The sequence below is a fragment of the Calidris pugnax genome, unplaced genomic scaffold (genome assembly GCF_001431845.1).
Source record: "Calidris pugnax isolate Ruff unplaced genomic scaffold, ASM143184v1 scaffold30, whole genome shotgun sequence".
Classification (NCBI taxonomy): domain Eukaryota; kingdom Metazoa; phylum Chordata; class Aves; order Charadriiformes; family Scolopacidae; genus Calidris; species Calidris pugnax.
The window spans coordinates 4,405,725-4,430,330 of record NW_015090776.1 but is presented as its reverse complement, the minus strand read 5'-3'; the positions used below and the strand labels follow the sequence as shown (position 1 = coordinate 4,430,330).

The 24,606-nt window shown below is 51.7% G+C and overlaps 3 protein-coding genes across 4 annotated transcripts in view; 1 reads left to right on the top strand and 2 right to left on the bottom strand.

The window, feature by feature from the left end:
• Positions 1-16,101, top strand: part of RANBP10 (RAN binding protein 10) — an 80,374-nt gene extending 64,273 nt beyond the window's left edge. The window contains exons 8-14 of one of the 2 annotated variants that reach the window (XM_014947331.1): positions 1,431-1,539; positions 2,489-2,637; positions 3,343-3,538; positions 4,795-4,919; positions 5,818-5,960; positions 6,430-6,541; positions 8,658-16,101. In XM_014947331.1, coding sequence (XP_014802817.1) covers positions 1,431-1,539; positions 2,489-2,637; positions 3,343-3,538; positions 4,795-4,919; positions 5,818-5,960; positions 6,430-6,541; positions 8,658-8,788 — 965 coding nt within the window. In that variant the 3' untranslated portion in view covers positions 8,789-16,101. Of the gene's footprint in view, positions 1-1,430; positions 1,540-2,488; positions 2,638-3,342; positions 3,539-4,794; positions 4,920-5,814; positions 5,961-6,429; positions 6,542-8,657 lie in introns of both variants that reach the window. The other variant, XM_014947322.1, reaches the window with a different exon arrangement.
• Positions 16,102-17,391: 1,290 nt separating this feature from the next.
• On the bottom strand, positions 17,392-18,885 carry LOC106891412 (C-C motif chemokine 5-like). Its single transcript, XM_014947906.1, has 3 exons — positions 18,778-18,885; positions 18,064-18,169; positions 17,392-17,703 (listed from the first exon to the last, which is right to left on the bottom strand). The coding sequence occupies exons 1-3, from the start codon at positions 18,839-18,841 to the stop codon at positions 17,613-17,615; spliced, it is 261 nt and encodes an 86-aa protein (XP_014803392.1). The 5' UTR covers positions 18,842-18,885; the 3' UTR covers positions 17,392-17,612.
• Positions 18,886-23,076: 4,191 nt separating this feature from the next.
• On the bottom strand, positions 23,077-24,491 carry LOC106891407 (monocyte chemotactic protein 1B-like). Its single transcript, XM_014947892.1, has 3 exons — positions 24,284-24,491; positions 23,798-23,909; positions 23,077-23,408 (listed from the first exon to the last, which is right to left on the bottom strand). Exons 1-3 carry the CDS (start codon positions 24,348-24,350, stop codon positions 23,303-23,305), a joined length of 285 nt encoding a protein of 94 aa, XP_014803378.1. The 5' UTR covers positions 24,351-24,491; the 3' UTR covers positions 23,077-23,302.
• Positions 24,492-24,606: the final 115 nt, after the last annotated feature.

Genomic DNA, 24,606 nt, shown 5'->3' with positions numbered 1-24,606 from the left:
TTGCAGATTGTTACTGGGGTTGCTAATGAGGGTTTCTGGGCTGGGCTTCCAACTGCTCGTGGCTTGTGAAAGTCCCAACCTGTTGTTATGAGAGTCTCTGCTGCAAAGCAACTCACAGGCAATTCAACACCTTCTCTCTGTTTTTTTGTAAGGAATCCTGGAAAAACACAGAGGGAAGTACAATCCATTTGTGGTTTTAAGTCCACTTAGTTTTTAGTTTTTAAGTACACTTAGAAAAAAAATAAGCTGTGACCCTCTGTAGATCAGTAGCTTCTTGGAGTGTTCAGGGGTGGGATCTCAAGTACTGCACTTGTGTTTTCTGACCCGCTGAAGGAGCATACATGGGAGGTGAACACCCAGGATGATAGGTGGCTTCTGCCTTGTATCTTTGCACCTCCTCAGAGTGTATAACTTGTTGGCCTGTTTCTGGCTTGGTCAGTAGCTGATTCTTGGAGCCAGCTTACGGGTGCCACATCCTCATTGCAGGGCAAGCCCACCTTGCTTCTCTAAGAATACACTGAGGTGGGTCTTGCAAGAATCCGATTTTGTTGGGATAATTACTTCTACTTAGAGGTAGGGCTGACACTACTGTGCTGTGGTTGAAGCCCACAGATGCCCTGAGAATACTTAGCTGATGCTCGGTCGTATGACATACACTTCCACTGTGAACTACCCAGAATATGTAACCTGGGGGTGACCCAGAGGCTTCCCCTCTGAAATTGTGATTTACCCAGCAGCCTCCTTGCTCCCGTCCAGTTGTCGTCTCCTGCTTTCTTTTCCGCTGCTGCATAGCTCTGTGGTTAAAGGACTAAAGTCCCAGAGAGTCCTCCCCACTGCACCCATTTAATCTTTCAGATCCTTATATTCTTGGTGTTTCTGAGCTACTAACAGATTCTTCCTCAATTTTCTCAGACTTTTCTTCATCCCAATCCATAGTAAACAGAATCACAGAATGGTTTGGGTTGGAAGGGACCTTAAAGCCTCCCCAGTGCCACCCCCTGCCCTGGGCAGGGACACCTCCCACCAGACCACGTTGCTCCAAGCCCCCTCCAACCTGCCCTTGAACCCCTCCAGGGATGGGGCAGCTACAGCTTCTCTGGGCAACCTGGGCCAGGCTCTCCCCGCTCTCACACCAAACAAGTTCTTCCTGAAATCTCATCTCAATCTCCCCTCTTCCAGTTTAAAGCCATTACCCCTCGTCCCATCACTACATGCTCCTGTAAAAGTCCCTCCCCAGCTTTCTTGTGGCACCCTTCAGATACTGGAAGGGACTCTAAGGTCTCCCTGGAGCCTTCTTCAAATATGGTCCCCAGTTCTTCCTAGCCCTTGTGTAAGGTAGCAGTGGAAGCTGTGTGACATGTATGAGAAAACTCTCCTGATCGTTCTTGTTGGCTGGTCCTGTGTGTCAATAGTTGTCCTTTTGCTTTCAGGAATACAGAAGCTAGTATTAGCAGGCAGAGTGGGAGAGGCTATAGAAGCCACCCAGCAGCTCTATCCTGGCCTCCTAGAACATAACCCCAACCTGCTCTTCATGTTAAAGTAAGTATGAATAGCTCTATACTCCCTAATGCTGAAATGTGTGGATGAAGGAGGGAAGAAAGAGGCCATCCAGGCTGGCTGCACACCTTGGTCTGAACTCAGACTGTCTGATATCCCTTTGGGAGCTGGTGGGAGAGGACATAGTCCTTTGCACAGTACTTGTAGCAATGTGGGCATAGTTGAGACCTGGTATGGCTTTGCCTCATGTGGTCAAGCAGAGGTGGGTGAAATTTTAGCTCTGCTGACTCACAGAAGTTCCTTCACAGATAGCCTTAATTGTCTTGTGGAGATCTTCCCACACTGGGCAGGTGGCAGTCACTGAAGGTTCCTAGAAAGGCAGATGTATGGAAAAGGCTATCTGGGGAAAAAGTGCCCGTGTGTCCCAGTTCCCCCAGCCATACCAAGTGGCTCCCACCAACCCCCTGAGATGTTTGAGGACAGTTCCCAGTAAAGCCAAATGGGCAGCCATCCTCACTGTCCTGTCACTGTGGATATTGTATTTTTTACCTTTCCTTGTCTATTTGCCATTGGCCACCAGCATGTCTAGGTTGTTGGAGTAGTGGGGGATCTATGATGTTTGGTAGATTTTTCAGTCCCTGAAAAAAAAACCACATTTGAGTTGTGGAGTTCCTACAGAGATAGTGGAGATGAAAGCATGCTGTAAAGGGATGGTTTCTTCTTAACACAATAGAAATAAACTTGCTTTTGGGGAGTGTCTCAACGTTCATTAGCACCAAAGCTGTGGTCTCTGAACTACTTCCTCCCATAGCATTATCAGAGCACTCACAACACAGAGGTACCAGGAGTCTGAAATATCTTTTTCGAAGGCAGGAAATGTAACTCCTGTGCGGTTCCTAGGACTTCTCCACTCAGGAACCAAGGGAACCTCAATGCAGAGCATCCTGGCTGTCACGCACCCTTTTCTCCTTCTTCCCTCCTATGAAACCAGGTGTCGGCAGTTTGTGGAGATGGTGAATGGGACAGACAGTGAAGTACGTTGTTTCAGTGCCCGCAGCCCCAGATCCCAGGACAGTTACCCCGGGTCCCCCAGCTTAAGTCCTAGACATGGATCAAGTAACTCACACATTCATAGTACCGGTAAGTGCGTTTTCTGTGTCTCCTGGTGAGAAGAGCAAACGTTAAAGATCAGCTGTTGTTCATTACCTGCTATTTTCTGCATGTCATTCTATGAAATGCATCTTTTCCTTCTGACACCCAGCTGAGAGGACATACTGTTGTCACGGGTGTCTCTACTGTTACAAAATTGGTTTTGCATTAGTTATTTTCCGCAGACATTTGTCTGCAGAGCAGATCTTTTTCAGAATAAAGAAGCTTTTGAAGCTTTTAGTGTAGGCACTAGTGACTCAGTATTTCACTGACCAAGCTGTAAGATGAGGTCTGGAAATCCTGTGTTCTCACGGTTTTTGTGAATAGAGGGTTTCTGAGAAATATTTGGGTTTGTGAGAAGAGAGTTTGTAAACTTATTTACAAACCATCCCTGCTTCATATTTCAACAATAATTTCTGTGCTTGTGTGAGCTGTTTCTGCAGATCTCTTATTTACAACCTATTTATGGAATTTCCTTAAGCTCAGATGTTGCTGGTAAGCAGTGGGGTTCCTTCCATATTCATTTGTGTTTTCTCTAAACACCATGGAATTTAGGAATGATGAGTAATAATTTAAGATCTGCAGTCTTATTTTGCTCTCTTCTTTTGGGGTCTGTTCTCTTGCTAAATTGTTGACTTCACAATAGAGCGATACTGTCAGTCTGATCTCAGTTTTCCCCTTCTTCTTGACTTTCAGGAGCAGATAGTCCAACCTGTAGCAATGGAGTCATGTCCACAAAAAGCAAACAGAGTCACAGTAAATACCCGACACTGACTTCATCATCTTCATCTTCCTCCTCCTCCTCCCCCTCATCTGTGAACTACTCTGAGTCCAATTCTACAGATTCTACCAAATCTCAGCAGCACAGTAGTACGAGTAACCAAGAAACCAGGTATTTTTTTTTCCTTTGTAGATGCCTGAGGAGGGTGAGATAGTGGGAGAGGGTAAATCTTCGAGCAAATCTTTGTAATCTACAAGGTCACTGCTGTTCCCAGCAGACACAAGCCTGTTCCAGTTCCCCTGCTCTGGCTCAGGCTTGGAGGCTCATCTCATAAGGAATATTGTGATGCTCTTGTTTCAAGCACCGAGCTGTCCCATTAAACTGATGCCATCAGAGTCCAATGTACCAATTTGCACAGAAGTTCTCCCGTGGAGAATTACTGCTGCTGAGCAGCCTCCCGTGGGTGAGGGAGCAGCTCCAGTGCTTACTGCGTTGGTGCATTGTCCTCTTGACTATTTTTCTTGGGCTACCTCTACCTGTTGCCCAGTTCCTTATAGATGACCTTCTGAATCAGCAGTTTGTACTTGTGACAGCAGGTCAGACCTTAGAAAACCTCCGTTCTCCCAGGAGAAGTCCATTTACCGGAGTGTGGAGTGTATTGAGCCATGGTGAGAACTTCCTTTGGGCTCACTTTCCCAGTTGGTGTTGCAGGGCTGTCCGAGGCCCTGCTCAAGTGGAGGATATCCTTCTGATTAGTAGAATCTCTCGCTAATTGCAGTTGGCACTCATCCTCTGAGGACTGTGCCAAGCACAGTTTGCAGGACAGTTTGTAGTCTCTATCGTGACCTCTTGAGACCTTACAGGATGTAACTGAGCAAGAAACACTTGTTCAGACTCAATTTACCAGAATCCTGTGGTACTGCTGGATTTATGGTTTATTTAAAATGTAGAGCCCCAGTCCCAGCAAGATTTTCTCATCATATCAGTTAATCAGCAGTTAATCAGCAACCTTATTCAGACTGCTGTCATGAACATTTAAGCCTGGAGCCGTTATGTTCTGTATTGCACTTTTTGCAGGTGTTGATGGTTTATCGCAGCCAAGATTTCCCTCCTGTTCAGTGTGGTATCTGCTGTCTCACTGCTGTTTGCTGTTGCAGAGATGAACTGCTTCCTGAAGGGAAAATGATAAGCCCTCTGCACCTATAATTATGATAGGCACTTTCAGAACAGAAACCTGTTCCATAAGTTGCCTTCACAAGCCTGTAACAATTGTTGCTATACTGAATTAGACCATCTGGCTCCCTGTAGCCCATCTGGCACCTTTCCTGGTTTACTGGCCATTGCTGGGCATCATTTGGCACCTGAGCTCTTTGTTTCTTCCCTTTTGAATTTAGACATCTGACCTTTCTTTCCATCTTTTGCCTCAGTGACAGCGAGATGGAAATGGAGGCTGAGCACTACCCCAACGGAGTCCTGGAAAATTCATCCACCAGGATAATGAACGGCACCTACAAACATGAAGAGATCCTGCAGACAGATGAATCCAGCATGGGTAGGGCCTCAGAGGCAGGAGGGGTAAAGGGAAATAGAAAGAGCTGGTACAAGAGTTAAAATTGGGATTGGATAGCAGGGAAAAAACACGTACTTTGGGTTTCTTTCCCCACCCCAGTGAATGAAGTTCTCAGGATGCCCGTTTCACAGGGAAAATGAATCTGTCCTGAAACCAAAACCAGATCTAGCTTTTCATAGTCTCGCAGAGGTGCTGGGGATATTGTGGGGCAGAGGAAGCAGTAGGAGTTAAAGATTTGTTCAGTGCTGGTCATGGATTCCAGCTCAGAGCCATCCTGGCGGTTCTTCCAGCTGGGGGACTGAACGGAGCTGGAAGGGCTGGCTGATGCCCAACCACCAAGTGTCTTCAGCACAGCGTGGTCCGCTACAACTGTCTTGTTTGTGGATGCTTTAGCCAGGAGGGAGGGGGTTAATCAGCCACACTACCTCTGAAACTGGGGATTCCTCCGGTTCTAATGGGTGTTGTGGCCACTGAAGACTGGGAAGTTGGTGGTTGTTGGCACCTCTGAACGTTTTCTGAGTCCAAGGTTTGTTAGGCCAGGGCTTTCCATGTTGTCTCACACGCATGAAAGGGTAACACGGCAGGAGGTGCGAGCTCCTGTGATTCTATCAGAATACTTGATTTGTAGGCAGTCATTTGTAGCCATTAAACAAACTGAGCTCAAGTTTTCCCTGTACCCGACAGATGCTATGAAAAAAAAACCCACTTCTGGCTGTTGTAGTGCAGGGGTCAGAAAAAAGCTTCCATTGGGATAAACTCAGAGCAGGGAGCAGCTCCCTCCTCCAGAAGGGGAAGGAGTTTCTGGGTGGCGTGACATGGAGCGGGCAGTGGTGGGGAATGGGAGATGATCGTTACTTCTCTGCTGCCTTTCCTCTAGAAGACAGTTGCCCCCAGAGGCAGCTCTGTGGGGGGAACCACGCTGCCACGGAGAGAATGATCCAGTTTGGCCGGGAGCTGCAGATGCTGAGCGAGCAGCTTTGCAGAGAGTACGGGAAGAACACAGTGCACAAAAAGATGCTTCAGGTAAGCCTCATGCTGCATCACAGCAGTTCTCTGGGCCAGAGCTGGGGCTGGGGGTTCTCTTGCAGAGCTCTGGGTGGCCCCCACTTCTGCACCCGGTGAGGAAGAGGGGGTCTGCATGGGGACCAGAGGTCAGAACTCAGTCAATGTGGAGCACCTAGAGCTAGTTCTCAGCAGAAGAGAGAAGAAATACAGCTCCTGCCTGCCTTCGCTCTTCTCTCCAGGTGACACTCTACCTGCCTTCGCATGTTGGTTCCCCTGCCAGGTGGAGGGGGCACCCTCTTTAATCCACTATCTTGATGGCCCGGTGTGGTCCTTTGCTGCCAAGAAGAAAAGGGCCGTTTCTTTTCAGGAGGTAGGCACCTGTCACCTTGGTGATGGCAGGAGGTGCCCAGACTGATGGAGTTGGAGGTTTTCCTGTGTGTTTGCAGCCATGCACGACCTTACCGTGCCTTTCTTTTCTCTCCTACAGGACGCATTTAGCTTGTTAGCTTACTCAGACCCTTGGAACTGCCCCGTCGGCCAACAGCTGGACCCAATCCAGAGGGAACCTGTGTGTGCTGCTCTTAATAGTGCTATATTGGGTAAGGCCTGGTTCCTGTGTGAGTGCTAACACTGGACATACCTGCTCTCGAGGGCTGTCCTGTGGTGGGCAAGCCTGTAAGTGTCAGAAAAAGTTCAGAAGTACTTGTTGTTTAGCTTTTGTCTTTCTTTCTGTTGCTGGGGACTGCCAGGACAGTGATGCAGGAAGGCAGGCAGTGGGGGAAGCCTGCAGAGAACAGATCCACCTGAACTAATCTTCTCTTGGCTCCCGTCCTTGGGTCTTCTTCCAAGGATGCTCCTCAGGATTTTCCTCCCCTGCTTACTGAGGGAGCTGAGATCTCTTCAATGTGTTTCCTGCCCCTCTTCTTGCTCCGAAGCCACCTGAATCACTTTGCTGGCATCAGCAGGGGTCTTTTCCCACGCTGTTTTGATTGGCAGAGTTTTGTCCTGGCATCACCCTGCTTTCTGGCAGGGAATGCAGTTGCTCTGTCACAGCAGCTCCTAAGTGCATCACAGCAGGTTTCCGTAACGTTGGCTCTAAAGCAGTGGGAGGACATAAATCCCGTTACCTTTGATCTCCTGTTGACCATGCAGAGTTAAATGGGTCTGTCTTCCCTTCAAGCATTCCCTCTGTGTGTTCCCATCATGTGCTGTGCACCCTAGAGCTCAGAGAGCCTGGCTGCCCACAGTCCAGTGTTGGGATCAGGACTGGTAATGGTCTGGTTCTGTTGCTCTTTCCCTTCTGGCCATAACTGCTGAGAGGACCCTGTTTGGTGCAGAAGTCTGGTTTTCTTCAGCTGGCAAGACAGCTCCCCTTTTTCTGGTGAGCTTCGCTCCTTGTGTCGGCAGGATGGATCATGGTTGGATCCAGGTTTGAGCAGTCTCTCACCCTCTGCTGTGTCCTCAGAGCTGAATGTGCCTGTTCTTCCATTTTCCTTAGACAAGAATGTTCCTTGGCCCAACAGCTTGTGGTCGTTCACTCTCTTACCTTCATGCTGGTATAGTAAATGCAGTAGCTTTCCCTGATGGAAGTCTTAGCTTGCAATCAATGACTTGCCACGTCGTTGCTGATCCTCTTGGCATCTTTAGGTACAGACAATCCCATGGTGGAGAAGTGAGTACAGTGATAATGAGGTTATGGCCTGCGAGCAGTCTGCAAGAAAGGATTTGTTTGATCCTAGGCAGGGCCCTTGGTCCTGTCACCAGACCCTGCATGTGCTGTATCATTGCTCAGGTAGCTTCACAGGACACTCCCCAGTCTGGGTTAGCTCAGCCCATCCACAGCCAGTCAAACTGTCCTCTGGACGGCTTATGTGTCTCAGGAACCCAGGCTTGGCTCCTGTGCCCAGTCGGATTTCCTACTGGGTCTGTGCATCTCACATGGAGTGTGCCAGAAGAGATTGTCTTCTGGTGGAACAACAGCTTGATGGACAAAGCCATGAGAGCTCCTGTTCTGTCTGAGTAAAGGAACAGAAATGACATGGTTTGGGAAGGAGAGTCCCTTCTCCTGACAGTCAGCATGGGCAGGTGTCCAGCAGGGTGGCTCACTTCTAGCCGTTGTTTGTCCAGTGTTTGAGGAACATGGAAAAGTTGATGAGGGGTGTCACCAGGGAGACAAAAAAGATGTCTGGACGTGCCTCGTGACACAAGTCACGACACCTGGTCGAGCTCAGCTGAGGATTCCTTCTTGCATACACAGCAAACGTGAAGTTGAAAAGAAGCAGTGACCAGTGAGTGAGTTTGTCTGAGGCTTGGGCTACTGTGTGGACTTGGACAAGTGGGAGAGATGGAGAGTTTGCCTCTCACTTGGTGCCAGTTTCTCCTGCCTTTCCTTATTCTTCCATGCTTTGATCTGTCATGCTTTGAGGGTTTTCTGGAAGACACTGAGGGAGCAGGAGCTCCACTGACTTTTTCTTGCTCTGGCCACCACAGTAGCACTTTCTCAAAGGTCCCGTTGAGCTGTGGCCCCGTGTGGGATGTGTCATGGGTGGTGGGATTTGTGGAGGAGCAAGGAGTAGCTTCCTTCCAGAGCCAGCGTCTTCTGCCAGAGCTGCTGGGCTTGGTGACCAGGTGGGACTGAGAGGGACCCAAGTGGTGGTGAGCCGGCACATGGCCAGAATGCCTCTTCTAAACAGATTTCTTTTTTTGCCCCCACAGAATCTCAGAACCTGCCAAAGCAGCCCCCGCTGATGCTTGCCCTGGGCCAGGCCTCGGAGTGTTTGCGGCTCATGGCTCGCGTGGGCTTGGGCTCCTGCTCCTTTGCCAGAGTAGACGACTATTTGCACTAGCCACCAGAGCAAGATGGAGTTGACATCGTTGAGTGCTGCCCTTCACCCTCCGTTGCTGCCACTACACCACCACCTCGTTCGATAGCCCACCCCCCTGCCACCAACACCCTTCTAGCACACACACACACGCTGCTCGGGACAGGAGGGAGCCGGTCCCTCCCTGCGTGGCCGTTCCTGACCCCAGGAACCACTGGCAGATCCTACCTGTCTCCCTGCCGTTGCTGCAGCTCCAGTGGCACTCAGTATTTCGCTGGTTAATTCTAATGTAGCGCCTTCCGATGTAGGGGTTTCTCTTTATTTTGATTTGAGTTGTTTCTCAATGGATCCACCAGTATTTTATCTGGAGAGTTCTGCTGAGCTGGTTTCTGCTGATTTACTGAGGAATCTCATCAAGTTGGTAACAGCTTGTTCTTTCCTTCCCTTCTCCCTCCATCATGCACATACAGCATCATCTTCTGTGCTAGTTATCTGAACTCTTCTTGCAGTGGCAGTTCAGAGGGATTTTTTTTTTAATTTTATTGGAATCCTGTTTATTAAAAAGGTCTCTTCCACCTCCACAAAGTCATCGATGTATTTATTGCCCACAGGCTCGATCCCAGCCATACACATCGTGCAGCCCTGCAGGGAACCTGGTGAGGTAGGTCCAGTCATGCGCTAACGATGGGAATTGGAGGAGCTTGGTCCTTCCTGGTGCTTGTCTCTTGAAGAGCACAAGGCTCTCAAACGCTTATCTTTGTGAGTGGGAAGACTTGACATTGCCTGTGTTAGTGGCTGCAGTGTAAAAGCATCTCACAGCCCCGAGAAATAGGTAAATCCAGCTCTCACAGCAGCTAGAGGGACAGGACTGAGGGATAGGAAGTCATCTACCTCCAACTTGGTAGAAGCAGGTCGTGTCAGCCCGCAAGGAACATCCGTGGGTGCTGCCTGTTGGGCTGTCAGTTTTTGTGTTAAATCACAAATCCCCCTTTTTTCTCCATATAGGAGGGCTCTGTCACTAAGACTCATTAATAGCAGTATTTTACTGACCCCTCCAACGTCACACTGATCTCAGTGAGCACTTCTGAAGCGTGGAAGTGTCTGGAGAACGCTAGTGTGAGGTGTGCTCACCCTGGTAGGGTGCACATCGTGCTGAGGTGAGGTTGTGGATTAGGGTCAGTACTACCTTTGTAATGTCCAAGCCAGTCAGAAGGGAGCAGCAACGTGTTTTTAAGGATGACTAAGAAAATTATTTTAATTTCAGGCCCAAAAGCAAGCAGCAAGGGTCTGTGGGTGAGTAACCTCCACGTAAGATGGATTAATGTGTCCTCCTGCAGAGTGTATCAGGCCCAGGGACTCGAGCGCTGCTAAGCTTTTGGCATTCAAACCATCTGCTGATGAGTGTCTCCCACCATCTATCTTTAACCAGCGAGGCTGTGCAGCAGCACCGTGTGCTCTGCATCCTCTGCTGGACCCTGGGGAGACTTCAGGTTCGGTCTGGCTGCACAGGAGGTATTATAATTCTGCACCAAATGAATTGTAGATCAGTAGCTCTGAGCAGACCCCAGGAGAGCTCAGCCCCAACGTGGATTTTACTGCTGTTCATCAATAGTGGTTGTTGGTTGGTTTTTTTTTTTGGAAGTCGCAATGAAAGTTGAAGAGATTGTGTTGAAGTTTGCCCTGAAATTGGAGGTTAGCCTATGCCAGGGCTTCAAGCAGCAGGAGAGCTTGTGTGCCACTGAAGAAAGGAAGGTGATGTGTGACCTCTGTGCCCAGAGCTTGACCTCAAGCCCAGAGCTTGAAGGATTTCCTGCATTTTCAGGCTTGGTTTGCAGCTGAAAGGTGAGGTCTGAAATCAAGGCAGGGCCCAGGGGGGCAGCTGTCCCCTGCGCTGCAGAAGTGGCAGTGAACGTGCAGTTGGTGCTGGAGGTGGCTGGGAACGCCTGTCACTGCCTTTTGGTGAAGGTGCCAGAGCTGTGGGGGCCTAAAACAGGCAACATGAGGTTTAGAGATGGAGGAGATACTTTTATTACATCAACTCGTAGAGTTGAAAAAAGCAGGGGGAGCTCTGTGTACTGAAATCTTTCTTCTTGGCCCGCAGAAGCGGAGGTCTGCACTAAGCAGAAGAATTTAACTTGCAAATCTGGGGCTTGTTTTTCAGTTCTGGGGAACAGCTCATGTGCCCTAGAGTGGAGTTTCAACTCTGCTCATGGTCCTAAGGATGGATATTACCCCAGGCCACAGTCCTTACTTCCCCGTGATTGCTGAGACGCTTTAACTCGGTGTTAAAAAAAAGTGTTGAAAGTGTTAGAACTTTAAACTTTAACACTTTAGCTAAACTTCCTTTTTGAAGCCTCTGATGCTGGACCTGCTAAGCCAAGCCTGACCGGTCATACCCAGTGCTGCTGCTGGACCTGTGGCAGCACATGGACTTGTCCTGGTGGGAGATTCTCCTGCAGGCTCTCCATTTCTTACACCCAGGCTTCTGGCACACTGCTGGGCTGGTGGTGGGGACTTGGGTTGGAAATATTCTGGCACCTGGTTTTGCCTTTCACATTTGGTGATCTCCTCTGCTGTTGGTCACCGTTGGTGCGGTCTGGCTGTAGTCAGACCTGTCATTCATCTTCATAGAAACACCATCTTTATCTCTTCCTGAGTTTTCTTCGTTCCTTCTCTTTGTGATTCCTTTAGGTCAAGTCTCTTTGTCCTGTGTCGTATTAACGCCCCACTTGGTCTCTCAGCAAAGCTGTGCTGACTATCCTGGAGCATTTTTTTGTTTTGGTTACCCCTTTGCTACAAACCCCCAAGAGATGCTCCTAGATACCTGGTTATTCTGATGCCCAGAAATGCATGATGGGATGGTCTCTCTAGCTTCTCATGAAGACTATCCCTCCGGTAGAAACCATCTTGCTGTTGTATCAAGGTTAGTGCTGAGAGGCCACACTCTTAATGATGATTAATTGCATGTGGCAGGGCTTCCTGCCCCGACAACATGCATCACATCATGGCAGTAGATCCCTGTAGACCAGACAGCAGTGGTGCTATCCACTTCTTGCACTTGCCAGCTCTTGTGTTCTGCTTCTGGTTTTTGGGGAGTGCAAAGGCTCTGCTGTGACATATCTGTCCCATACCCGTTTCACTAGTGGTTTCTGCAGGTTGTGCTCAGGTTCTGACTAACGTGGTCATGGCTCAGTGTGGGGAAGAGAAATGTGCTTGCTGTGTGGAGGTATGGACTTCAGCCTGCCCTGGTTCCTAGATGAGATTTCTGACCTGATTTTCCCAGGTTATTGGTCAAAGCCTCTTGGTCTTTGAGTGTTCCTCTTAGATGATTCATGTCAGGTAAGACTTGATTTGAATTGTTGCAGTCATTTTAAAAAAGGAACAGAACTAAATTTAATTGAGTCTTGAACGTTGAGTGTGGTGGTACATCTAACCAGAGGCTTCATGCAGTTTAAAAGTTACTTTTGTAAGAGTGATTTGCCTCATGCTTTGCTCAGAAACAGATGAGCTAAGAACATCCCAAACTGAGAGCCTGCATCACCTGGGCAGTCCCTCGCAGTGTCACTTCTTGGTGATGGTGACAAGGTCTCAGCTGTGGCCCTGCGTTGTGATGCTGACAGCATGGGATACAGGGCTTCCATCACACGAGGCTGACGTGGGCTGCTCTCTGCTGGCCTCACTTCAGATCCGAGAAGGTTTTCCAAACCACAGCCGGACACTGCTCCCAGGCAACGTTTCTCACTGTGCAGCCCCAGGAGAGGCTTTCTAGCTGTGGCATCCTGCCTGGGACCTCTGGAATGCTGCAGCTGTAACAACTAAACCTCTTTCCAGCTCTGCTGTGTCTATACAGCCACACAATCTGAGCTCTTAACTGCTCAGCCCAGCGTCACCACGAAAGAGGTGACAAGAGGTACCCTCCAGTTACGTACTCTGGACACCACCTGCCTTTCTCAAACTCGACAGAGCAGCAGGGGCTTCTCAGAAGGGTAGCATTTCACAGGGACTTGGTGGAAACCTGCTTTCAAGGGTGGTGAACTGGACATTGTGGGCTTTGGTTTTCAGCCCCAGTGCCCTTTGAAAACAGCATTTTGGGAACTTCAGACCTAGAGACTTAGTTAAAGTGTCCTTCAGTCCTGCAGAGAGAGCTTCGTGGAGCTGAATTCCATCACCAGGCTTTTCTCCACATGGACAAGGGTTCATCGTGTCCCCACAAGCAGTGAGTGAGAGCAGTCCCATAGACTGCTCTCTCTCACCTGGGAGAACTTTGGAGCGAGATGAGGGATTGACTTGGGAGTTGGAGGCATTGGAATAGCTGGAATAAGTGTTTTTGGGAGCTGTATCCACCTCATACACTTTGTACTCCAGCCTCTGACCATCTTAGTGGCCTCTGCTGGATATAGTGCAGTTTGTGAACATCTCTCCTGTACCAGGGAGCAAAGTCTTGTTCCTCTTGGTTCCTCTTGTTCCAGGTGATTCCTGTTGCTGCTTTACAATCCTGTCCTAGAGGGTGTTTAACAAAAGCTGATTGAAGACATACAGGGTTCAGAGAGCTCCAAGTCAAGGTCTTCTGTGATCATGGAGGGCAGCAGGCTATTTTCCATGCATCCTTAGGTGCGCGCTCAGAGCCTTGGAAAAAGAGCTACCAGGTCTCTTCTTGTTTCTTTGCTTCCCCCAGTCCCCAGTGTTCTCCCATCTGTGTGACCACCAGAACTGGTATCTGCAGTGTTTGACGCTGTGGGAGCTGCTTTGAGACCAGGGTCAGCTCCATGGCCCGTGCCAGCAACGCGTTTGTCGAGCATGGACATGGCAACTCCAACTGCTTCTCCTGGGCTTGCTTCTGCTGCACTGGCCTAACGGGGCGAGATCTGCATGGGATGATCCCTTTTTGTCACCGTACAGGATCCCATCAGCCCACAACTGGGCTGGCTGTAGCACTTCTGCCATTCTTTTGGAGTCTGGTTAGAAACTGAGGCTTTGCTTGTGGCCAGTGGAATGGAGGGGGACCTCCAGAATGAAGCACCGGGAACGCGGCATCCAGCTGTTGGGGGGAGGTTGTCCACTGGCTGCTCTCCCTCCCCTCCAGCCCCCCACATGGAAGGTGTGTGGTTATTGGTGCTGGGAGTCTGTTTCTATTTCCAGCATCCTGGTGGTACTCACTGTGCCACCAGGGGACTTGGGCACCCGGAGGTGCAGCTGTGACTGATGTGGAGAATGACCCCCTTTGGGAGTATCGTTCCTCGTGGTTGTGTACACCCAGGATTTTCCCATCTGCTTCCTTCTTTTTTCTGGTTTCTTACAGTGACATCTCAACCTGTCCTCAAAGCCTCAAACCTGTCCTTATTTTTCACATGGTCTTATTAAGGCATCTTTACCATCCTTTAAATAGCTTTGTTCTTGAGGCTCCCTTGAGCAACTGGCACAGGCAGAGCTGCTGTAACCTCCTTAGGCATCAGGATGATGAACTGTCTCCTTGGTGGTTTGCTGTGATATTGCTGTGTTTGGTACCAGTCTTTCTTACTGCTCACGTGTCGCTTAGGTGCAAGTTTCAGAGTTCCTTCTGGCATCACGGGGTTGATTGAGAAGGTGAACCGTGGTAGCCAGCCTTATAGCAGTGGGTAAGTGCCATGAAGCTGCATGGTGTGCAACGTGGTATGAGGAAGTTCTTTCCATGAAGAAGCAGTGTGGTCCATCACGCTTCAGTCTTGGGCACGGTGAGACCCCGTGGAACTGGTCACAGCATGAGAGAAGGAACATGTTCCTTGGCAAGGTGGTCCTGGTCCACCCAGGAGTCCCCGTTGCAGAAGGAGTGACTTGCTGGTGTTAGAGCAGCCTGAGTGGTGGATCCAGGGGGAAGTAAGTCTCTTGTAGAGAGCTGGTGGTGCATCTGCAGCTGTACATCGCTGTCCCTAGGTATTTCTGCAAAAGGGCTGGATGGAGACATGACAGAGACATGACATGTTCTGTGTACTGCTGGGACCCTTTAGCCCCAGAAGAATTAGCAATGGAGGGAACTGTAGTCCAGCAGCTCTTACTAAGAGCCAAAAGCTGGCTGTAAGCCGTGTCCCATCTTCTGTCTAGATCAGAGAGCTGGAGGAAGTGTTGGTGGGGTGAGTGTTGGGGGAGCTACAGCAGATTTGGGGAGGAAAAGGGAGCAGTTGAGAGCCTGGAAACCTCTTCCAGAGGAAGCACAAGCTGCTCTCCACTGCTCATCCCTGCAACAAGAGGTGGCAGGTGATGGATGAGCAAAATGTGGCGTGTCTGTCCCTCTCCCTGCATCCCACACCAGAGCTCAGATACAGCCTTGAGCTGTAGCAGCACGGGGCAAGCCAAGGGTTCATCCAGGCTTGAGGAGCACATCTCCTGCCAGCTCTTTTATTTCCAAGAGGGAGGCTTAACTCTTGCAGGGAGCTGAGTCCCGTGTGGGATTTATACTCGCACCACTGCAGAAACATTCCTGGAGGCCACATAGACCTCTCTGCTCCTTGTTGAACTTCCTCTGGCCAGGCAGACGCCTTTTCTCTGGTCGCTTCACTTGGGTCTGGGCTCATGCTCTGACCCCTGCGCTTGGGAGGGCTTCAGCTCCATCCCTGCTCCAGGAGGGACCACAAGGGGGTTTGCAGGCTGGGCTTCTCACAAGCTTTAACTTGGAGGAAGGAGAAGCAGCAGTAGCAGCTTTGGGGATAACAAAGATTTAAAAGAAAATTTTCAAAAGACAAGTGTGGTGACTATTCCAGACCAAGGACTCTGCACAGGCATCTGATGGGGATTGTTTCCCTCGGTCCTACCTGTGCGTACTCTTCACGGCTCTCCAGCCCGGGGGGGCAGGAGGAGGAGGCTGCCAGCACCTGAAGCTCTTGCACGCGACACGTTGGGCGGTGCGAGCCCCAGGACCTGCCCACCACCCAGTTGACTCTCCTCTGGTGGTTGCTCAAAACTCAGGTATGAAACGCTCAGCCAGAGCCTGGGGTGCGAGGTCTTTGCAGGTTCCCCATCAGCCCTGGAGGAACGGCCACCGTGGGGCTGCGACAGAGCAGATGTCTCCTCTGCCCCTCCAAGACTTCTCGTCACCTTTGGACAAGGCGGGAGGGTTTCTCTTTGGTACAACATCGGCTAAATGGACATTACACAAATCGTGCACATTGGTTCAGTCTAAGCTTAGTATTTGTGAATTTAAGTTATCTGACGCTTCGCATGAAAACTTCAAAAAAGGGGAGGGGGGGATTTTAACTGAGAAAAAGCCTATGAAAATATACTGGAAATATGGTAAAGAAATTGACGTTCTGCTGTATATTGACAGAATTATTTTTATTAAAATACACATCCATGTGCGAGAGCTCCTGTGGAGCCGTGTGCTGTGTCAGTCTCCGGGGAAGGCGAGCGGCAGAGCCGGTGCAGGTGGCAGCTCCTGTCACCTCCAGCACGGGGTGACACCTGGCCTTGCCAGAACGGGGCAGGACGGTGGGGTGGTTACACCAGCAATGCCCCATGGCCCAGGAGGTATCAGCCCAGGGACTGTTGGTGGAAGAAGTGATGCCCCACGGCTCAGGAGGCATCAGCCCGGGGTCGGATGGTGGGTGGAAGGAGCTGGGCTCTGCCCCACAGGGATGAGCTGGCTTTCCTGGAGCCCCTTGAGGGACTGGAAGGGGCTGGAAGGTCTCCCCGGAGCCTTCTCTTCTCCAGGCTGAACCCCCCCAACTCTCTCTCAGCCCCCCCCTCCCAGCAGAGGGGCTCCAGCCCTCAGATCATCCTCATGGCCCTTTTTCTCCTTGAGCATCCTGTTGTCCACTTGTAATATTCTGGTTGGGGGCCTACAATATTTGGATTTTCAGTGATGTTAAAAAAAAAAGGGGGGGTGTATTTCCCTTTTGTAACGTTTGTAATCTTTGTAACCTTCAAATTCGAACGAGGGGGAAAGGCTGCTACATTCTCTTAAGTGCTTCAAGAGCATGAAACACCCATGAAGCTTTAGGTTGAGGATCAGTCCACGGCACTGACCTCATCTCTTGCCTTCCCCTGTTGAGGGTTCCCCTGTTCTCTCTGCTCCCCTCCCCTGAACCCCCATCAGCCCAGGGTTAACAGCCAGGGAACCAAGCTGCTCCCACCAACCCCAGCCCTGCAGAGGGTCAGCACTGGGACACCTCCTGCCCAGCTGAAGGGGTTGGGGCCTCACCCTCCTGGTGCTGCCGACATGGGTTTTCATCTCCCTCACTTATTTTGCAGTGTCCACCAGCGTATTTGGGAGCTGACAGGTTATTAAGGGTTCGGCAGATCCATATCTTTTTGAACCCTCAACTCCCAACCACCTCATTTTGAAGGTCCTGCAAAGCCCTTTGAGAGGGGGCTGAGAGCTCACTGTGAGGACACACAGCCTTACCTATGGGTAAGGGGAAACGCACCTATGGGTCAAGGCCTGGCCCCACTATCTGGTTCCCCATGAAGCATGCCCTGACCAGGCAGTTTGCCCTAAACCTGGAGAAAGCCATGCTCGTGGCAAAGGGTTTTTTCGGTCACACCATGCCCTGGGCTTGTAGGATCTGCTCCTTGGCTGAAGAATCAGGAAAAATTCAAAGAGCCACATGTGGCAATGAGTCTTTATTATAAATATTGGCTCCACTGGGCACGTTCTGGCAGGGCAGTGGCAGCAGGAGGGACTTGGTGGCCGGCTGTTCCATGCTGCTGTGACACCTGGTCCCGCTGGGGCACAGTCTGGCTCCAGTGGCAGTGACGGTCACCACGATGGGACCCCTTCCATGGGACCCCTTCGAGAAGAGCCGTGGGCGCCGCCTGCTCCCTCCAGAGACGGGGCACCGGATGGGTGAGTCAGATGCTGGATGGCAGAAGGAGGATTTCATTTTTTCCTTTGAAGCTTTTTCATGGCATTCTTCACCCAGCGCTTCTTGGGGTCGGCGCAGAGCTTGTCCCCTGTGGCAGCCACAATCCTGCAGCGAGAAAGTGAGGAAAGAGAGTGAATACACCATCCGTGAGCCCCCCCCGTTACCGTGCAACTGCTCCTCCCGCTGGGGGCTGCCCCATCTGGATGGAGGCTTGGAGCCACCTCCAGCAGCCCATGCCCTTCTTGGGTTGATGTTGCACGTCTGAGTTCCCAGACCACTGCCATCAGCAGAAAGCACCAAAACCTAATTTTTTTCACCCAACAGATCTACTTTCCTCCCACAGACCCCCCCCAGCCACGCGCTCCCGGGTGGGCCCAGGCTGCCTGTGGGGCAGGATGGGGTGGGGGGAGCTGCTGTGGCTCCCAGGAGTGCCAGGGGTGGGATGGGGACCCCGGGGGTACTCACACAACTGCGGGCAAGGAGCAGTCGCGGGACATCATGTAGAAGCTCCGCACATGTTGGACAGCTTTCTGCGCGTACTTGAAGCAGCACTCGGTGGGGGTGAAGTGGGCTGTGGGGGGAGAGATGGACCTTGTGAACCCCTTGCAGTACTTGGCAATTAATACGTGGCCAAGCAATGACAGGGTGGGACATCAAACACGGGGTGGGGGCCATAGGGCTTCTCAGCAGCCCCCCTGGCATCCCACGGCAGGGATCCCTTTCCCCTCACGGCAGCAAGGCCCGGGGTGGGAAGCGTGGCCAGCAGTGGGGAGGGGAATGGCGTGGGACCCAGCACCCCACATGGCCACAGCTGCCAAGGTGCACAGAGAGGTCAGGGTGCTCGCCCTGGGGACAAGGTTTTGGGGGTTTTCAAGGTGGGCGCACAACTTGCAAAGTGCTTTGGGGAGGCTCATGCTCCCTCCAGCCTCATCCAGCTGAGACCTGGGCAACAGCTGTTGGAGCCTCCTCCAAGCTCCTTCAGCATCTCCATGGGGCTGGCTTTGCTGAGGCCACCCAGCACCTTCTCCATCCTCCCCTGCCCCAACCAGGGGTTGCTTCTCCTGACAGCAGCACCCTTCCCGCTCCCCGCTGGGTTTCTTGTCTGTCCTCCCCAATGGGACGTCCCCAAGTGGGGACCCCAAGCCCCAACTTGCAGCAGTGACCCAGGAGGTGCCTTACCTGTGGTGCGGTGCAGGGAGAAAGTGAGGAGCATCAGGAGCAGGAGGGTCCGTGCAGTGAGCATGGTGACTGCCTGGGGCTCTTCCTCTGTCCTCCTTGGTGCTGCCCTGCCTGGTGTCTGGGGCTTTGGCTCTCGCTGCACCATCATTTATCCTCCACGTGCCACCCACTTTAACCACTTTTCCAGAAATTTCAGACATGTTCTTTGAAGCCCCCTCCCCAGGGACAAGGGGATTTCTGTCATTGCTTATTGTGGAGGTGCTTCCAGTGGTGGGTGGGTGGGAGAGGCCGAGGAGCGGGGTGGCCACTTCTGCTTTCTTCAGAAGAGCCGCGAGGTTGTGAGAGGTTCCAGGAGGCTTCGGGGGAACCAGAATTTACCCAGAAAAACAGATTTCTGTAAAAACGAGACAAGTCTAAGCTTGTCTGTTTATTTCTAACAGGAGAGAGAACTCAAAGTCTCTGAGCAGGAACAGGTCGTTGACGGGTTTAACTCATTTGCCTGAGTCATCAAAGGCAAGTCCCCTCCAGACTGGCCTCCCCAACCACCCTGGCCACACCAAGGGCACTGGGTTTAGGCAGTGAAGCACTTGGGATGATGGGATGGGGTGGGATGGGATGGGAGTCAGGCAAAGAAAGCCACACTGGACCAAACTCAGAGGGACCCCAGAGCAGGGGGTGACAGAGACACTTTTGGTGGGTTCAGGAGACTTTACAGAAGGAGAAGAGATGGGGCAACAGCAGCGGGGCATCTGGGGAGAATCTGGGTCTGATCCCAAGTATTTTCTCTGCCTCCCACACCGGAGATAGGATCAAAATGGAAGAGGGATGGAAGCTTGTGGTCGTCAGTGCACAGACAGGTCATTTCTGCAGGGAGATGGGACAAGCCCTACCAGAACCCCAAGAGAGTCATCCCAGACCCCAGGGAGGACCCCAAGGGCAGGGGGGGTGGGTGGCACAGACCCCAACGGCATCACTGGTGGACATCAGCCCAGCTTTCACGCAGGGATCTGCTCCCCGGGAAGGTGAGCTGCAGGTGCAGTCTGTATGCAAGGAGGGGGTGAGGACCTGGTGGAAATTCATGTGGGATGATGGTGAGTGGGAGTATGGGAGGGGACCTGGCTGTGGCCTGGGAATGAGGCAAGCCAGGGCTTCTTGGAGGAGAAGAAAGATAGACTTCTTTGAAAGTTATCTCTTGTTTGTGTGGTTTTTCTGAAAAAAAAAAAAAAAAAAAAAAAAAGGAGAAGGAAACAAACCAAACGTGCTGACAACTCTGGTTTAGAAAATGTGGTCTGCAGGACATCGAGTCTGGTGGCCTGGCACAGCGGTAGAGTGGCCATGCAGAGAGCTGGGCATGGCACTGCTGGTTTCTAATGCCACTTTCCCCAGGAAAGGGCTCTGCAGGAAGAAAACACTGAATACAGAGCCCCTGAACTCACTTCTGCAGTGTCTGTCCCGCCCCCCTCCCTGGGCTCTCTCATCTTGCCCTTTCCAGCTCCTACCACATCCTCCATGTACAGAACCTCAAGCCCAACAAGCCACCAGGGTCACGCCACTTCCCAGACATGAATTAAAACTGAAGGGATGTAACTAAGGGAGAATTGAGCTTTAGAAATTAAAATGGGTAGGTGCAAACAAAAAAAAAAAACCCCAATGTAGAGATGGGAAATATTCTCTGATTCGTATTTTGGTTTTTGAGTGGGTAATCATAGAAATTAATTGTGAACAGGGTATGCTGATCCTCTGCACACAATAAATGCCAAAGAAAATGGAAGAGCACAAGGAACTTGCTTACTGGGGATGCTGGTCCCTGACACTGATGCCACCAAAACCCTCTCTGGAGGAAGCACTCATCACCATCAGCCATGGCCAAAAAGGCGAAGGCAACACTGACAATAACTGACTTTCATAAATTCACCGGAGCTTCCTTGCCATGGTTAGGAGTCATAGAATGGGAAAAGGTGATAGTAAATGTCTTGAGGGACATTTGTATTACAAAGGCCATGACAGACAGCAAGAAGACCTTACAAACAGATGTTAACTCTGGATATCAAATGGTGATACAAACACAATTAGCATTAGACGATCTATTAGAGGCCAAAGGAGGGGGCTGTGCTCTCAACACCAGTTGTGGTTTCTGTGTAGACCAAGACAAAAGACTAGAAACAGATGCAATAACAACACAACGCCAACCTCCAACCCTTTGGATGGGTGCACCAGGAGGGCCTTCTCCTTGGGGAAGCCTTTTAAACCATTGCCTTTAGTCCTCAGGACTCTTCAGCCCCTGGGACACCTTGTTTGCTTGGTCTTGATGCCCTCTCCTGCCAGCAGTGCAGGAGGTCCTGGATTACACAGACCTCTCTGCAGAACCCACAACCACTGTCACAGCTAGGTGTCCTTCTCCGGTCCTGGGTCCAAACCCTCTGCCAGGGATTTCTGCTGCATGTGATGGTGTCACAGCACTGGCAGTGGCCTCACAGCCCCAGTCCTGTTCCTGTCCTCAGGCAGCAGCAGCTGCAGAGCACTGCGCTGGTTGGAGAAGGCAGCTCCAAAGGATGGCCCAAGCCCTTGGTCCAGGCCCTCCCATGCTGGATGCCATTGGGCTGGCATGTCACAGCTGGCTTCTCCTGCTCAGGAACACCAGCTGCCTCTTCTTCCTTGGTCCCAGCGTCATCCTGCGCCTAGTGGCCTGCGTTGCTGGCACAGAACCTCCAGCACATGCCAACGGGTAGGAGGGATGGGGTCCTACCATTCCTCTGGGTCAGCCCTTACTGGGGAGCCTGGCAAAGCTAGGTCCTGCAGGGTCCTGCTCCTGCTCAGCAGGACAGCCCCTGGCCGGGGACCTGGCAGGGACCCACATGCACCACGGGACAGGGCAAGAGGCCTCTTGAAGGGCTCAGCCTGGGGAAGGTCATGGTGATGCTGGTTCTGTGATGGTGATTGCTGGTTCTGTGCTGATCAGTCGCTGCCAGGAGCCAATACTAGAAGAAGGACCAGGATGGAGGTGGGGCCCTGCTCAGCCCCAGTGCTGTCTCCTCCAGGTGGTGGGATGCTCCTCCTTGCTCTGTGCTCACACCCTGGATGTCCCCATCCAGCCAGGGCCCTGGGATCTGTGCTGCAGCCGTGTCACAGCTATCAGGAGAGGGCACCACGACCAAGCAAACCGGGTGTCTCCACAGTCTGAAGGCTCCTGAAGAGTAAAAGCACCTCCTGGTGCACCCCAGAGATCTTCACCTGCCGCTTGGTGCCCGTGAGACCTCTTGTTCCCAGACCCACAGTGTGTCAGGGTCATCCCTCAGCACTGGAGGGGTTTTCTCCCTGCTGGGAAGGTGCCACAGCTGAAATCCTGTTCCCCAGGAGCTGGCAGCATGGGCAGTGGGGCTGCCAGGGCGGCTGTGGTGCTTGCTCAGGGACTTGATAGGTATTAATCTGGCTGGTGGCAAGTGGTGGCTTCTGCATCACTTGCTGGTTTTTGTTGGGTTGGGTTTTTTTTTTTTTTTGTGGTTTTCTTTTGTTGGTTGGTTTTCATTATTTTTTTCCCCCCTTATTAATCTGTCTCGGGGAAAAAAGGAGGAAATGAGAAGACGTTCAGAGTTATAGCATTTACCTTCCCAAGTCCCCGTTATGTGTGATAGAGCCCTGCTCTGCTGGAGGTCGCCCATGGGAAGGAGTGAACGAAGCCCTCATTTTGCTTTGCTTGTGTGAGCAGCTTTTGCTTTACCTGTTAAGCTGTCTTTATTTCAACCCATGAGTTTTCTCACTTTGGCCCTTCCATTTCTCCTCCCCATCCCAAAGCCCTGGCAGGGATCACTGGTGGGCTCCCTGTCCCCCCTGGCATGGAAGGGATTTCCAGGGCTGTACATGGGTGAATCCCTCTCCTGCTCCATCATCCCTTGCTGGTCCTACCTGCCCTGGGAGCTCTGCAGGGAAATACTCCTCCTGCAGCACAGCCCAGACACACTGAAATCCTGGGGCAGATGTGGCAGCTGAGCTGTGCTCATGCTCGGGGCAACACAAGGACAAGCTGAAAGCTCCAAGCCCCAAACTGATGGCAGTTCTGCACCTAAAAGCCCTCAGAGGAATCTTCAGCCCCCTTTGGATCCCCTTGAAACAAGTCCCCAGACACCCAGAGCATCCACACAGCACCCCCACATGCCCCTCCCTGCCTGCCCTAGTGAGACCCACAAGGTTTGGGGAGGAGGTGGGAAGAGCCCCCATCCTCTCAGCCGGCTCCATGCCCCGACCAGCCAGCAGCAGCACAGTTGCTGGGGCTGGGAAAAGAAAAGACATCACTCTCCAGTATCACATGAAGTAAACCTTTATTTCGTGGCTGTGCTCAGTGGGCAGGTGCTGGCAGGGCTGGAAGCACCCCAGGAGCTGGTGTTCAGCTGGTCAATGTGGTGCAAGGCTCTGGGGAGTCAGTGCCGTCCCTCAGCAACAGGGACCTCCACAGGCCTTTTCAGGAGGACTATAAACCTTCCTTCCCACCAGGATGTTGAGTAGTCTGAACCAGGGCACCCACTCTACATCATGGGGCACGAAGTCCTTTCTTTTTTTGAAGCCTCTCAACAGTGTTCTTCACCCAAGCCTCTTCTGGGTTTGTGCAGATCTTGGACCCGTTCCTGGTCTCAAACCTGCCAAGATGAAAGGTGAAGCTTGGTGGGAAATGACAGCTATAATCCCGCTTGTGTCCATGCCATCCTCCCTTCCTTGCACTCCTTCTCCTTTTCCTTTGGCCCTGCACACTGCCCCTGGGCACTTGGCATCCTACAAGCAGCTCATCCTGCAGCCCAACACCTCTAGAGCCTGTGCAGAACCTTCAGGACCTGCAAGGGACCCATGGCCTTAACTCTGCCCTGTAGAGGTGGTCAGACGGTTACGTCCTCCCCTCTTCATGCCGGCAGACAGTCACCCAGTGAGGCTATGCAGAACTGCCCTGGTCCTGTCCCCAGACAGGACAGGTGAACTGAGCCTGTGGTGATGCAGGAGACAAAAGAGCAGTGAGGAAATGACCAGGACTTACACAATTGCTTGGGAAAAGCACCCCTTGGGAGTCACGTAGAAACCCTTCAGGTTAGGCAGCCGGAGAGGTGACTTACGGTAACTGAAGCAGCACTCGACCGGAGCGAAAATGGCTGCAGAAGACAAAGAGAGATGGTGAAAATTTGCTTTGGTCTTTAAGACCCTCCCCCATAACAAGGCTGATGCACACAACATCCCCCAAGTTCTGCAGATGCTGCTGTGAGGAGCTCCAGGTGCCTCCTTCCTTCCTGGGGCAAAAGGATGCTCCAGGTTATCACCCAGCACCCCCAGCCCTGAAGAAACCCCCCAGCCCCAGGAGCAGTCTCCGTCCTTCCATGCACCCCAGGACGTGCTGCCCCACACCGACCAGGGGGTTGCTCCTGCTGCAGCAGCACCGTCCTCGCGCCACACCAGGGTTCCTTGTCTGACCTCCCCAAGGGGACACCTCCAGCCCTGACCCACAGCGGTGGCCCATGGGGTGCCTTACCTGCATCACAGTGTAGAGAGAGGGTGAGGAGCAGCACAAGTGCTAGGACTGTCCTTGCAGTGAGCATGGTGGCTGCCTGAGGGATCTTCCTCGCGGGGTGCTGCTCTGCCTCTTCGGAGGACCTCAACTGTGAGCTCAGGCAAGGAGGTGCTGCAATTTATTCTCTTCAACCCCTCCCCAAATTAGCCCTTTTCCAAAGAATTTTGACCAAATTCAGGCGAAAGCCCTGTATGTTTTCTTTGGCCAAGGGGATTTCCGTGTCACGTGGGATTTTGAAGGTTACTGACCAAGATAATACCTAGAAAGACTTCAGCAACTTCTGC